At 35.5% G+C, this 14,476-nt stretch overlaps 1 protein-coding gene across 1 annotated transcript in view; it reads left to right on the forward strand.

The window, feature by feature from the left end:
- The window catches only part of dnah5l (dynein, axonemal, heavy chain 5 like), a 148,322-nt gene that overhangs the window by 111,238 nt on the left and 22,608 nt on the right, over positions 1–14,476 (forward strand). Inside the window, exons 64-67 of the mRNA XM_088919183.1 lie at positions 898–1,080; positions 4,141–4,311; positions 4,552–4,930; positions 12,108–12,379. Of these exons, the coding sequence (XP_088775309.1) occupies positions 898–1,080; positions 4,141–4,311; positions 4,552–4,930; positions 12,108–12,379 (1,005 nt within the window). The remainder of the gene's footprint in view (positions 1–897; positions 1,081–4,140; positions 4,312–4,551; positions 4,931–12,107; positions 12,380–14,476) is intronic.

Here is a 14,476-nt window from a genome sequence, read left to right on the forward strand (position 1 = left end):
ACGTGCCAAGATGTAAAACAAAGAGTCATATGCTTGGTTTTCTTTGTTCTAACCTTAAGAGGTTTACTGTACAACTAGGTGAATAATGGCAGCAAGATACTAAATAAGAACAAAACTAAGCAAAAATACTATATTGGGAGAGCTCAGACAGCAATCAGCTTGTTTCAGTTTTTTGTCATTAGACAGTTATGTGTCACAATCTTAAATAAGTAAACATTGAAATATTTGTCACCATATATAGTCTTTTATCAATAAACTATTTTTTGTAGAGTATTTGCTCTACTTTCTGAATTGTAGAAAGTTACTCTAGGTTCTAGAAAACAGGTGATCAAAGACAATATACTGTCATAAAGTGCAGACAACCCAACAAAAGAAAATAAGACTATACATGCAAACCAGAACTAATTTCATTCATTTCCACAGGGAAACATTGAATAACAACATATATCTAAAGCATTTCCATGCAGTCCTTTCAAGTGTCAAGACTTTTAATGTTTTCTTAAGCTCTCTTGCTGAGAGAATGAGTTTTAGATTAGCATGATATTAGGAAGTGTTACTCAGGGGTTTATACTGTAGCAACATACTGTACAGTATAGGCAGAATAAATTCACATACTGTAGGATATTGTGGTAAGTAGGCCTACATTTTTAACTTAACAATAGAGTGGAGCAGTTACTGAGGATCACCTATATCCCAGCTAACTACTAATGTTGTGTAATTATTAGGATTAAACACTTTTTTACAATATTGTGGTTTTGCTCCACAAAAAATAAAAATAACAAATATTATTATTATTAAAGTAGGAGGTTCACAACTGATGTATAATTGGAGGGGGAATTATCTGTGGACACAAACCTTTTCCTGACCACTATTCCTGTTTTTTGCTGCCATTCCCAGGTAAAAGTGGGTGACAAAGAGGTTGACGTCATGAAAGGTTTTACTCTTTACATAACCACCAAACTAGCCAACCCAGCCTACACCCCCGAGATCAGTGCCAAGACAGCTGTGATCGATTTCACTGTTACAATGAAGGGGCTTGAGGACCAGCTGCTGGGACGTGTCATCCTCACAGAGAAGCAGGCAAGTCCTTCATCAGAGCCAAGCTTCACTCGTTCAAGCTTCACATTGTCGCCTGTGATTCCTCAAATCACACACTGCTCTGGAGACCTTTAATCTGGACATTGACTTCATTCTAAACAGCCTGACAGAGACTGTGCTCAATGTGACAGGAGGAAACAATTCCTGTTTAGAACACGTATGAAATAAAAATGGTATGGACATTGGTATTTTGATTGATATTCACATTTTGCCTTTTGGGTAAATGCAATTTATATGTCTTGATAACTTTAAGGTTTGTTATGCCCTTGTTTTTATCCCTCTTTGTCCAATACGGGGTCATGGATTTACTTTTATTAAAGTAACCAAAAGAAACAGTACATAAAATTCTGCAAAAAAAAGGACTCTTCATATTCCTAGGAATAGCAAGCAAAATGCACCTTCAGCGCCTTGTGGATGTTTTAGATTAAATATTAGTTTTACTGTATATGAGAACAAGCTATTTGCCATTTTGGATTTGCCATTTTGCATTTCAAACAAGCACAGAAGGTAGGACTGTAAATATTCCTATTTTATAACATGAATATAAAAATTGTGGAAATAAACAGTTATTCCAAAATGCATTTGTGGAGGATTTCTTTCATCTTCCAAAATGTTAAGCAAAAAAAGATTATTAAATCTTGGTTGCATCAGCCTAAAGCCAGATGATTTTATTAAACATGACAGGGGTCTAATATTGCAAATATTAACCATTTGGTCTTCACAATAATTTCAGAAACAGAAGAACAAAACTTTGGGTGGAATTTTTTATGCATAAAACAAAGTGTTCACGTATATTCAGACTGTAGACGACATGTCTAGTAAATAGGCAGATATATCATTCATTATCTTGTTCTGTTTCTATGGTGATAAATACAAGGTGACCTTCACTACCCACTAACAAATTCTGGCTTTCTCATAGAGAAATTATTAGATTTATTGTAATAATAACACCACCTTAGTTATGGTTTACAGAGAGGGGATTATATACAGTGCCTTGTAAAAGTATCTGCACCCTACCTATGGTGTCTTATTTTGTGAAAGAACACATTACACATTCATTTTAAGTTTATTTTATTCAAACTGAAAAGTAAGGGTAAGATAAGTTACAAAAAATATCAGAAAAAAATAAAGAAACATTATAAAAAATAAAAAAACACCAGTATTTAGTGGAAGCACCTTTGGCAGGAATTACAGCAGCAGGTTTGGGTCTCTACCAACTTTGCCTGTTCTTCGTGGCATATTTGCACAATGTCTCAAGATGCATGAGGATACTGTAGCTTATGGACAGTAAGTCCAAGTCCTTCCACAGATTCTAAATAGCATTCAAGTAAAGACTTTGGGCCATTCAGAGATGCACACTTTTTTATGATGACATCCAGTGTAGCTTTGGCCTTGTGCTTTGGATCAGTGTCCTGTTGAAAGATGAGTTTTCTTCCCACTCCTAAGACTTTAGCTGGCTGAAATAGATTTTCATCCCATGTTCACCTCTATTTTGCTCCATCTAGTTTTTTTTTCAATTCTGAAAAGCTTTCCAGTCCTTCCTGTGGAGAAGTGTCCCCACAGCATGATGCTACCACCACCATACCTGACTGTAGGGATGGTGTTCACTTGGAGATGTGCTACAGTATGCTAGGTCTTCACTAAATCTGTTCTTATGTGACTACAACAAAGTTGCCGAGCCTAGGCTAACTTGCCTAGGCTTTGATTAACCTGGTGTTTTTGAGAAAATGTGCTACACAACTTTTCAAGGATGAATGTGTAACTCTCAAGTCAGCTTGGCAAGGTAATATCTATAATATTGTAATATTTCACTTTAAATGCAGCTGTGTAAAAGTGCTACAAGTGGACATAGTTTTATGTGTATACAGTGCTGTTATATTCAACTGAGTGTCATCTGAACTAAGCAAAGAAATCCACTGTGTTTTCAGGGCATGCTTAAGGGTTCTTGCTCAAAGTGACCTTTTATTAATCCTCAGTTTGAAAGAGTGCTCTTTAGAATTGCACCAGCCAAACCTTGTTTACTTTTTCCAAACAGAATGAATTGAACAGCTCATTTTTAATTAGAGCAACTCCTGCTTGCAGTTGAATTATGCTCCAGATTAATTTGTCATAGTTTTTTGTTGTTGTGTGAATTGAACTCTTTGCTTGGTGCAGTGCCTAGTCAGCCACCTGGGAGTACTTGAAAATGGGATACTTCATCACAGTCGCAACATACACAGTACAAGCTGTGGATAAATGTTGACACAGAGGCAATGTAATTTGGCATTGGTTGATTACTGCTGTTAGTTGCATTTGAAGTTGATGATAGAACTTGCTACTGCTTTCTTTTTCAAAATGTTTGATCTTTGTATTGCACATGATTACTAACTATGTAGCAAAAAAATGTTAATTTGAAAGTAAAGTTCGTCTGCTTTGAGAATATTCCCAATATTGAACAATGCATAAGAAACAGTTAAGTTCTTGTTATGACAGCCATTTACATTTACAACCACATAAGTGGGCAAGAGATATATATATATATTACTGTCACTGAGTTGACCCTTTAAATCCACTGCTTTGATTAAAGGATCCCTAGAGTTTCATATAAAGCTGTTTTTCGTTCACTTGATTAAGGAAGGGCCTATGCATTAATGACACCCTCGTTAAATGAAGAGACTGATATCTATCAGAAAATGAATAGGAGATGAAAATGTTGTAGTCCTATATGCAGATAAGAATAACTCCAATCACACAGAGGTTATCATATGGGAATGCCCAGCTGACACCAAAAGCAGAGATAAACTAAAGCCAAAAACAAAGGTGACAATTACTTTAAAACAAACAAACACAGGCGACCTGCTTTGAAGTGTAAAATTTAACAAACGTGGCTATAGAGTCGAAAAAGTAGACTCTTCATTTTTCAGTTTCAAGGGTGTGTTCCTTCAGCTTCTGCAAACAAAATACTGAAAATGCTTTATACTGGTAACTGGTCTTTATTCTTTGGTAAACCTTTGGGTGGAAAAGTATAGAATGATATTACAGTATCCACTTCTATTTTAACAGGAACTGGAGTCAGAAAGAGTAAAGTTGTTGGAAGAGGTGACATTCAACAAAAGGAAAATGCAGGAACTAGAAGATAACCTGCTGTTCCGCCTGACTAGTACTCAAGGCTCCCTGGTGGAGGATGAGTCCTTGATTGAAGTCCTCAGAGTGACAAAGACCACTGCAGAGGAGGTACTATAAGAGCACAGCACTACAGCTAAAGATCATGTTAATGTTATAAACGCAGGGATAAGTAATGTGGCTTTGTTGGGGGGGAGGTGTTGTTTGGTATCATCCTTGTAGAATTATTCAGTCTTCTGTTACTTCATGCACAGTAACAGTTACACTTGAAAGTTAAAAGGCTACTTTTGCTTTTCTCTCTGGGGCATGAAAATCATTTTAAAAAGTGCAATAAGTCTGCATTTTTCTCAGGTCAGTGAAAAGTTAACAATCGCAGCAGAAACAGAAGTGAAAATCAACTCGGCTAGGGAGGAATATCGCCCAGTGGCCACCCGTGGCAGCATCCTGTACTTCCTGATTGTGGAGATGAGCCTGGTGAACATCATGTACCAGACGTCTCTCCGTCAGTTCCTTGGTCTGTTCGACATGTCAATGGAGAGGTCTGTCAAGTCGCAGATCACCTCCAAGCGAATAGGCAACATCATTGAGTACCTCACCTATGAAGTCTTCAAATACACAGCACGTGGCGTCTATGAGGATCACAAGTTTCTCTTTACACTGCTCATGGCCCTAAAAATCGACCTGCAGGCCAAGAAGATCTCCCACAATGAGTTTCAGACCCTGATCAAAGGTAAGCTCAGTTGTTTTGTAGCAGTGTTTCTCAATGGCCTGTCCTTGGTAGCCTCCTGGGTAGTCTGTGATTTCCTGAAAAAATATTTTGAAGGAGAAAAAAAATGAAAGCAGTTTTATGTTTAATGAGTGTGGACAGTGGAATTTCACGAAATCTTGATCAACGCTCATGCTAAGTTTGTAAGTTTATAACTTTGTAATTTTGTCTCCTTCAGCATTAGCTAGAATGGGATGTTTGTAAAAAAATAAGAATTGATTCGCAGCTGTCAGATGGACACATCTTGCGTGTATATAATAGTGATTTAATTTGAGTTGCTTATAATGATGATCACCAAAACATCTTGTGTAACTTGATCTTTATTTATAAGTGAATCCTCTAAAGGAGATGTTCTGTGCAATTATGTGGCCATCTTTTTTGAAGTCCATAAGAAATAAAAATGTGACATGGCAGACTTAAGGTTTAATGGAATTATGTAGAAGAGGTGAGCTGCATCAGAGCACATTGGCTTTAAAGGAACAAGTAAAGGTTAATTCCATGATGAAAAATAGAAAGGAGGCACACATTGTTTTGGTTGTAGAGCATTCTTCAGGTGTGGTCTAGCACACCTCAGTAGATGAAGTACAAGATCACAAATTCATGAAGTTAAAAATTACAGTATCATTTCAGTTGGGACACACTGACTATGGGCCATCCTGACTGTACTGTACAGTATGTGCAAAAATGCTTGGATTGATTAAATGCTTCCTTGATTTGATTTCTTCCTTAAAGGAAATAATCCATGTCTTGCTTCAATTGGCAAATGCTGTTCAGATTTCTGCTTACTTTATAAATGTCTAAATGCAGTCCATTAGTATGCTTACATCTCCTACACCATGTAAACAGTATAATTGAATTACATTAATCACCAGTGGATCCACATAATGGCATTTTAAAAGTGTATTGATGCATCTTTCAGTCATTAGTAAATCGCAATAGATCTTTACTATGTTTGGTGATTTCCTGTAATAGATGGACTGTTGATATTAATATATATTCAGCCATGTAGTGTAGATCTTCTGTATATTAGTATAGCTAAATTTAAGATTAGTTGAATATTACATTCCATGACTTTTTGTGTTAGTATGTATAGCAATATAGTGAACACAACATTCAGCATTCAGCAAGACCCCCTGCTACATTTCTACAATCAGAAAAGTGTCTAGGAACAATAATATTAGTTGTTAAGCTTTTTACAAAGTTCTGAATAGTTACTGATTAATTGATCAATGTGGCACATTTCTGTTAATTTGTGCTTTCATAACATTATGGTAAATCCTACTTATCTCTTGCTGTTTTTCCCTACTTTTATTTTAAGTGCAATTTATCCAATTTTTTATTTATTCATACAGTCATAATTCAACTAATGGAATGATCATTTTCAGCTCTATTATCATTCACAGTAAATGATACAGAAGTGTGCTCTGTGTTACAATGCACTGTTTGGATGTTAATGTAGCATAAATCTTCTGATGATCTACCAGTGCCAGAGGAAGGAATTAAAGATATTAGTTTGCCAAATATTTTGGAAAAGGCCCTTCTCAGCTTGGCTTTGCTTTTAACTTAGCTTTTCCAACTGTTTACTGGTATGCTTTTATTGTTAATGGTTCATTCGTTCTTTAGTATATACAATTATATGTTATATATTTGCACACAAACCTATAGTTGTTACCAATTACTGCTTGTGATCTTCAAAAGCTGGTAATATTAAAGTGGCTTATCTCCTGACTGCTTTGTTGCCAAGTTTCCAAATTATGTTGTAGAGAAAGCTGTCAGAATCATGTTTAGAAGAGACCTCTGAGTTCAAAAAGGCAAGCATATTGTAGATTCTTTTATGTTCTTGTTTCCTGCTGCAGCACAGAGTTTACAATTTTTCTAAATATAAATGATATTCCAACAATAATTTCAGTCTATTTTTCGATATAGGTACAAAACCACACACTGATTCCACAGAATAAAGCTGCAGGTTTACTGTGACCATGGCTGGAGTAATAAGTACTAATACAATAAGAGAATAGGGTTTGTTTGGTGTAGTACTTGTTTCTTTTGTGATGCCCCTGAATCCAACAATTGAATATTTCTATATTCTTTCTAAGGGGCAGTGCATTTTTAAAGTGCTGTGTAGACTGCTACAGAGAAGGTGTAACATAACTTAGTCAGCATTTTTTCCCCCATTCTTGATGGATATCTTTGTTGATGCTTTCTGTTGCTAGGTTACCAGATGGCTTTCAGGAAAGTGAGTAGGCATGCAGAAAACTGCAAAATAGTTAGAGCAATAAAAATCATTGCTCTCTGCTGGATATTTTCCTATTGTGAAGCCCATTTTGTCTTAGAGCTCAGTGGGAAAAAAAAAAGCTTTTCAAATCGCACCTTTTAAAAATATTCCCTTCTTACCAAAGCTGATTTAAATACATCCAGGGGTCATATTGAATTTCTGACTTGACACCTAATGCAGTAATTAAGTTAACTGACTTCAGTTTACAAAGGAGCGGTGTGTTCAGTAGAGGCATGGAGGGAAAGCAGACTCATTATTAATATTACAGAAGCATAAATTTTAAAAAGTTATGGTTACAATAGTAGGTAAAAAAATGTTGTTCTTGACTTGTTACCTCACAATGCTCTGCACTTGTTGTCTCACAAAAAGTTTTGGCCTTTTTAGTGCACCAGTCCATACAGTAACTAACTGCTTTGTCTTTTGTTTTTTATGCCATCCAGGAGGGTGGGAAGATGTGGGTATACTTCTTCCTCCAAATATACAAATATTCAATTTTTTTTCTCTCACACCCATATCTATCTCAATACACATACCTATTCCAAGACAACACATTCATACACTAGCCACTCTTGATACCAAACTATGGAAATATTCACTACGTTTTCCTCCTTATCCTACTAGACCTATCTTGCGTTAGATCACAGAGTTTTCACTTCATATTCACTCACTCAGGGAGTGTTCTTCTTTTCTATAATGCAAGATGTGAAATGATGCCATTGTGCAGATTGCTGGGAAATCTGATAACTGATTAACTGATAACTGATTAAAAAGTCCTTTGAAGAGTAACCTTTTTAAATGAATGAAATCTAGTTAATGAGAGTAAAAGAACTGCATTTTAAATCTGAATGAGGAGCTAAATGAAGATCCAGGATTCTTATAAGACCTTTGAATTTGTAACTTAAGGGTGACATTGAATAAAGTTCATATATAAACTTGAATGGAAATCATCTAAACTGCTTCATACTGAGACATGCCTCTATTCTGCACATTTGTCTCAATTTGACAATTTTGCCTATGAAAAAAACATTGATTGGATTAAAGAACCCACATTTCTCTACTTAGTATAACAAACGTTTAATTATTCCACATCAATTTACCATTGGTCCTGTTGCAGTAATCAGGGCTACACAGGATTCTTTCAACAGCACCCTTCTCATCGCTACATGCTTATTGCTCCACTAGTAATGAAATACTGAAGCACAGACTTAATGTTCCTTTGCTGCATAGGTCTAAAATCAGAAGCTCTCATCTCACTTATGTTCAATGCACCTTCCTGAATGATGTGAATAAATGGAGTGGCTAAGGAGCATACTTTGTAGTTCACAATTTAGTCTTATGGTGTCTCTACAACTACTTTGGTACTGGATTTTTAGGAAATGAAAGAACCCTTTAGTTTCTCTCCACCCTCTGATTCACATTTTCCACTTTAGGTGTTTTTTTTCCATCATACAGATGTTGCATGTGTCTGTCCCCACAACCTTAAATCAGCCTCTCAAGATGAATGATTATATCTACCTTTATACACTCCACCCAGGAACTTTTCAGCATTTTTTTCATTTTTTCCATCATTTCATTTGTCTTCTTATGTTTGAAAATGACTAGGAAAATTACAACCATGTGTATTTTGACTGGTGCCTTGTTACCCGATTACCTGACATCAGTACTAAGTAGTCCTGACCGCTCTGACTTCCAGTCTTGTTCAACGATATGTCTAGATTAATCCTGATTGAAAACCTTCATAAGGTCCTTTTATAATCTCTATCTTACAGACCTTCAAGATTTCATTATTTACTTACACTAAAAACAGGATTTCCTTGACACACTGCTAATTAGTTTATCTTCCAAATGCCTCCGGTCACTTGGATTCTACCATTTATGTACAGTTAATATTATTAACTGCTAAGGCTCCATGTAACCCCTTCGGCCACAAGTATGTTTACAGCATATTTTTAGATATGAGTGCATTGAATAACAAGAATCCAAAAATATTTATTTGTATAATTTTCTTAATAATAAAGGTTAAGAATAAATTACTTTGCCTTTCAACCCCAACAGCTGGAATCTGACTTCAAAGAAAAATGCAAAGTTTATATAAAGTGACTTGACAGTTCATTAAGCCTACAGAACACCAGAGCTATTGTCAGTTTGAATTGTAATGTTAAATATCTTGACTTTCTTAGTAAAAGTTAACAAGGAGCATCAAAAAGTCAATAAGTATTGTGGAAAATACCATAAAACAGTTACAAATGAGTAAAGTTTGTTTGGCCCATAAAGTTCATTTGGCTAATTCAGTAACAAATTTATCCAAGAATCTTATCCAGCCAGATCTAGGAAGAATGCAGGATATGAATTTCAACAACATAGTTTGGCAGCACATTCTGTACTTTAACCACCATTTTTGTAAAGAAGTTCTTATTTTTCTCAGTTTTAAATGCAGTTTCAGTGTTGATCCTAATGAAGTCTGCTTGAGTGACATTTAACTGCCTTTGAGGATTATGAATACTGTACTTGAAACTGGTTGCCTTCTCGGTTCAAGACTAAAAAGGTTCAATTCTTTTAGATTGTCAGTGAAGGACATTTATCTGAGCTTGGAAATGTATCCTGTTGCATTGACTGATTCCAGGGCAGCAAGGGCACTGAGTTTTCATTACAGAGACCACTTTTGTATTTACAACCATCTGAATTTAAATTAATTAAAAAAATAACTTCAGACAATAACAGTAAATGAGAAAGCCTTGATTCATATTGCTATTAATGTTCTTGTTATATCTAGCTGATCATTTACCCCTCTCAGGAATGCTTGACATCACTAATCTATTTATTCTCTTGATCTCCACCCATTCACCACTTGTCAGCGAATGTCCTTCAAATTTTGAAAAAGTTTTTTTTCTTAATATGATAAAAGGAGTCAAAAGCAATGTACATACAGTATGGTAAACTTCAGAATCTTTGATGAGCATTTGGAAATGTGTTTACAGTAGCTGAAGTGCTTTAAATTAGATTATAAAGGGTAAATGAAACTGAATTAAAGTTAAGGCCAGGGTGCATTTTATGCCCTTCATTAAAAATCATCAATTTGGACATTTCTTCTTATTTAAATAAATGTTTTGTTATTATTTTTAATTAATAATGCTAATTATTTATAAAGAGTAGTCCAATGATCCATTGTTATTTTATAACATCCCACTTTTGACAATCGTCCAATAATTTCTCTTCATTTGATCTGATTTGCAAATGAAGCATTTCTTTTAAGGAAGGAAAGCATTGGGGTATTTAGATTAAATCTGGGAAAAATAATTGAGGTTTAATGCACGGTGCTGATGTATTTTTTTTTCCAAACCTATTGGCAAGTAATTCTCTTTCTATGTAAAATAGAAGTGTGCACAAAATTGTTGTTCATTGCAATTTTAATGGCGCATGAAATTATCTGGATTGGAAATAAGAAACATTATAATTAATCTAAACCACCCAAGTCCTATATACAAAGCAATGACCTCAAACCAACTAAAGCCATACCCATAATAAATTAATGAACAAATCATCCTAATTTTAAGTGGTCATGTTCTTTCTCACTGTTTCCAGGTTACTAGCTCTTATTTGTTGGTTAAATACTATATGTAGAGTAGTGTAAAAATCAAAAGTAGTCATCTAGTAATATACATAGCAGTAAACCTTTTAAAGATTTTAAAGTTAAGCAGATTCTAGTGATTCTGATTATTTTGTTTGATAAATACTTAGGATGGTTTATAAATCAGACACTTCAGCAGAGGCAGACTTAATTAACTGCCTGAACATTTGAACTCATAATATATCAAATGTTATGTTACATGTATTTGATAGGTTTTTACTAAAGAAATGAAGAATAATGATAAAAAAAATATCATGAATCATAAAAAGCATTCGTTGCTTTTTGTAACCACAGGATATTTATAAAGTTCATTGGACTGTTTGAAGGAATGTTGCTGTTAGAGTGGTGCACTGCACATACAGATGAAACTACTCTGAGCAGTAAAGTAAATGTTCAGACAGGGCCATAGAGACATAAAGGTCATTGGATTTCAGCTGGATGACGTCTCAAAACATAGTAATCTTACATTTTCTTGGAAGAATACCAGAGGTTGAGTTTTATGACTATAAATACGACTGAAATAAAAACTTTGTCTTAAAAGTTTTTTTGCCTTAATATGACTCAATGATCACTTTTTTATGGTCTCCAAACTAAGAACAAGGATAGAAGATATTGCTCTACATACTGTACATACTGTATCAGAGCTGTATAAACAGGACTAAAGTTTTTAAATGCTTTCTACTTATTTCTCATATCAGAAAAGTAATGACTCAAGTAATGACTTTCAGCTAAATAAGTGGAAACTACAGTATCTTGAGATGTTTTTTAGAAAATGGAAGCACTCAGCAATCCATTGAAGAGATAAGAAAAAAAGGTTACAAATTAAGGGAAGCCATTTCTCGCAAAGGAAGATCCTGACATTGTAACACCTAATGTCACTAAACAGCCTTTACTTTCTGCTAAAAGTGCTCTTTTTATCAGAGAATTTTAAAAAAATAAAAAATCATAACCTGACTGGGAATCAAAATAAGAATATGGAGAAGCAAGGAGAGCTATCTAGACCCATCATGGTAGTTACAAGGCTAAAAGAGTTGTTCTTCAGGTTGTTTAGGATATTTTCAAGTGTCCTGATTTGTTGTTGTTGTTGTTGTTGTTTTGTGTGTTCAAAAAATATCTTACTGATTTGGTGTGGAAAATATAGAGAAGCAACAAGGCCTGTAGTTTGAAATCCATTTTATGTTACTGTAGCTCTTGTTTTAATATCAGACAGCCCATCAACAGGTTTGATTTATGTGCAGGTGGGGCCTCTCTGGACCTTAATTCTGTGGAGCCCAAACCCCGAAAGTGGATCCTTGACATGACCTGGCTGAACCTGGTACAGCTGTCCAACCTGTATCCCTTCACTCAACTTCTGGGCCAAGTGGCCAGGAATGACAAGGCCTGGAAATCCTGGTTTGATGAGGAGGCCCCAGAAGAGGCCCCAGTGCCTGATGGCTATGACAGTTTGCTGGACACATTTCGGAAACTGCTGCTAATAAGGAGCTGGTGCCCTGACCGCACAATAGCACAGGTAAGGCTCGTGCCCACGCCGCTCCACCCCGCCGGTTTGCACCGCTTTGAACAGCAGAGTCCAGGCTGGACCCCGCTATATAGGGAGAAAAAAGGAGCGTGCAGCTAAAACAAAAAGAACTCAAGCTATCCCAGTGGGATACATGGCGGGACAGTGGAGGAAAAATTCAATCAAAAATTCAATGCAATTCAATCTCCCGGTGGAGATACACGATGAGAGAAAGAAAAATAAAATAAAATGAAACAAAAATGAGGGCCTTACGCTCGCATCACAATCCCCTCTGGGACTGTCACTGGAATGTTCTCCCCTTGCGGGGTGCTCAGTGTGTCTTAATGGGGCCCCACAGTTGCGGCTCATCCTTAATTATCCAGGCAACGTGTCTCCCTTAATCAAGGGCTCTCCCTCCACACTGAACATGTCCCCGCGTTATGCCACAATGTATATACAGAATATGAACATTTCAGGAAGCTGATTTGCAATATTGCTTAAGTTATTTTAAAATCTTTAACTCTAGACGGATTGTGCCTGGTTTGAATATCGTTTGAATATCGTTAAGCCTAACATTCACACTGTGTTCCCAGACTTCCAGTGACATCTTTAAAAGTGTTTCTAGATGCTTTGTGAATACAAAATTTTAATTATTTTTAAATTATGTATCCTGTCCTTGAAAATATCTTCAGGTGTAGCTTTGTGGAGGAGGATTCCTGATATACAGTATAGCACTTTACAAAAAAAAAATGGATATCTGAGTTAGAGTTATACTGTAGGTAAAAGTATTTTCAAATCTTAATTTAAATGACTTCATTTTTAGCTATTTCCATACATGTAAAAAAGACATGAAAGTGAAGAAAGGAACAAGTCACGTTCTTCCAATCCGAAAGCACTAAACCAGCTATTCTGATTTTTTTCTTTTTGCAGTATACAACAGTCATAATTAAACTCTTAATGAACAGCTCGCACAGCCTATTGTATTTATTTAAATATCTACAGTACTACATTCCAGAGCACTCTCATTTCTTTTAATTATTTCAGGCAACTCAAGTAGTTTAGTGAATGCAGACTACAATGTGGTTTCTTTTTGATTACCTGAACAATTTAGGAGTTGTTAGGCACAGGTGTCCAGTAGCTACAACTTTAGGTGCAGACAGCAGTCTAACTGCTATAGACAGTAACTAAACTAACTGCTATAGAAATGTATAGAACTGCTATAGTTAACATTTCAGATTTAAAGAGAACTATAAAAAGAATTTCTAGATATAGCATTGAAATCTGACAGCTCATAAAAGTAGAGATTTTGCATTTTAAGCCCTCTTTGCTGTGGATTCCTATCTGCACAGAGTAGAAGAAGAAACCTTTAATCAGTGAAAAAATTAAATGCTCAGAACAAAAGCAGTGATGCTTCAATATTTACTAAGGAATTGTTATGTTGTAAATGGTACAGTGTATTGTGAGTGTCATTTCTGCAGATCTGAATACTCTGTTGTATACCATGGTGAAAACAGTACAGTGCATCTGCAGTAGAGTGCAATGTGTCAATGCACAGTGAAATCCTGGTTTTATCAAAATAGGTAAAGAGAGTATACAAACAGTGGGACACCATGGAAAACAAAAAAATAAATGCATTGCACAAGCATGGTAAAAACTAATGAAAATGATAAACATTCATACTGTATGTACCATAGTAAGGTTTCAACAGATTCTGTGTAGAGAACAATACATGCAGTACGTTACAGCTGAATCAATAGTTTCTGTGTACTTCAATGCACATTCGAGATAATGCCATGGGACCATGGCACAGTAAATACAGAGGTAGAAGAATACTCTGCAGCTTAGAGAGCAGCAGACAGGACACAGATGCAAAGGAAACAGCAATTGCTGACAAGCCAGTGTAGAAAAATATGAGCTTTAATTGAAACATTTCTACAAGGTAGAATTTCAAGTAGCCCAGGCACTGTGAAATGTCTTTTTAAATTACACTGAAGCAGCTGCTAACTAATTAAGAGAAAGCACTCTACCAAGATTGTACAACCAAAGTGTAGGTTTTAAAAGCACAGAAAATTGAAATAAACAGTAGGTTAATACAGGTTAATAAAACAG

The sequence above is a fragment of the Atractosteus spatula genome, chromosome 6 (assembly GCF_055471065.1).
Source record: "Atractosteus spatula isolate fAtrSpa1 chromosome 6, fAtrSpa1.hap1, whole genome shotgun sequence".
NCBI classification, from domain to species: domain Eukaryota; kingdom Metazoa; phylum Chordata; class Actinopteri; order Semionotiformes; family Lepisosteidae; genus Atractosteus; species Atractosteus spatula.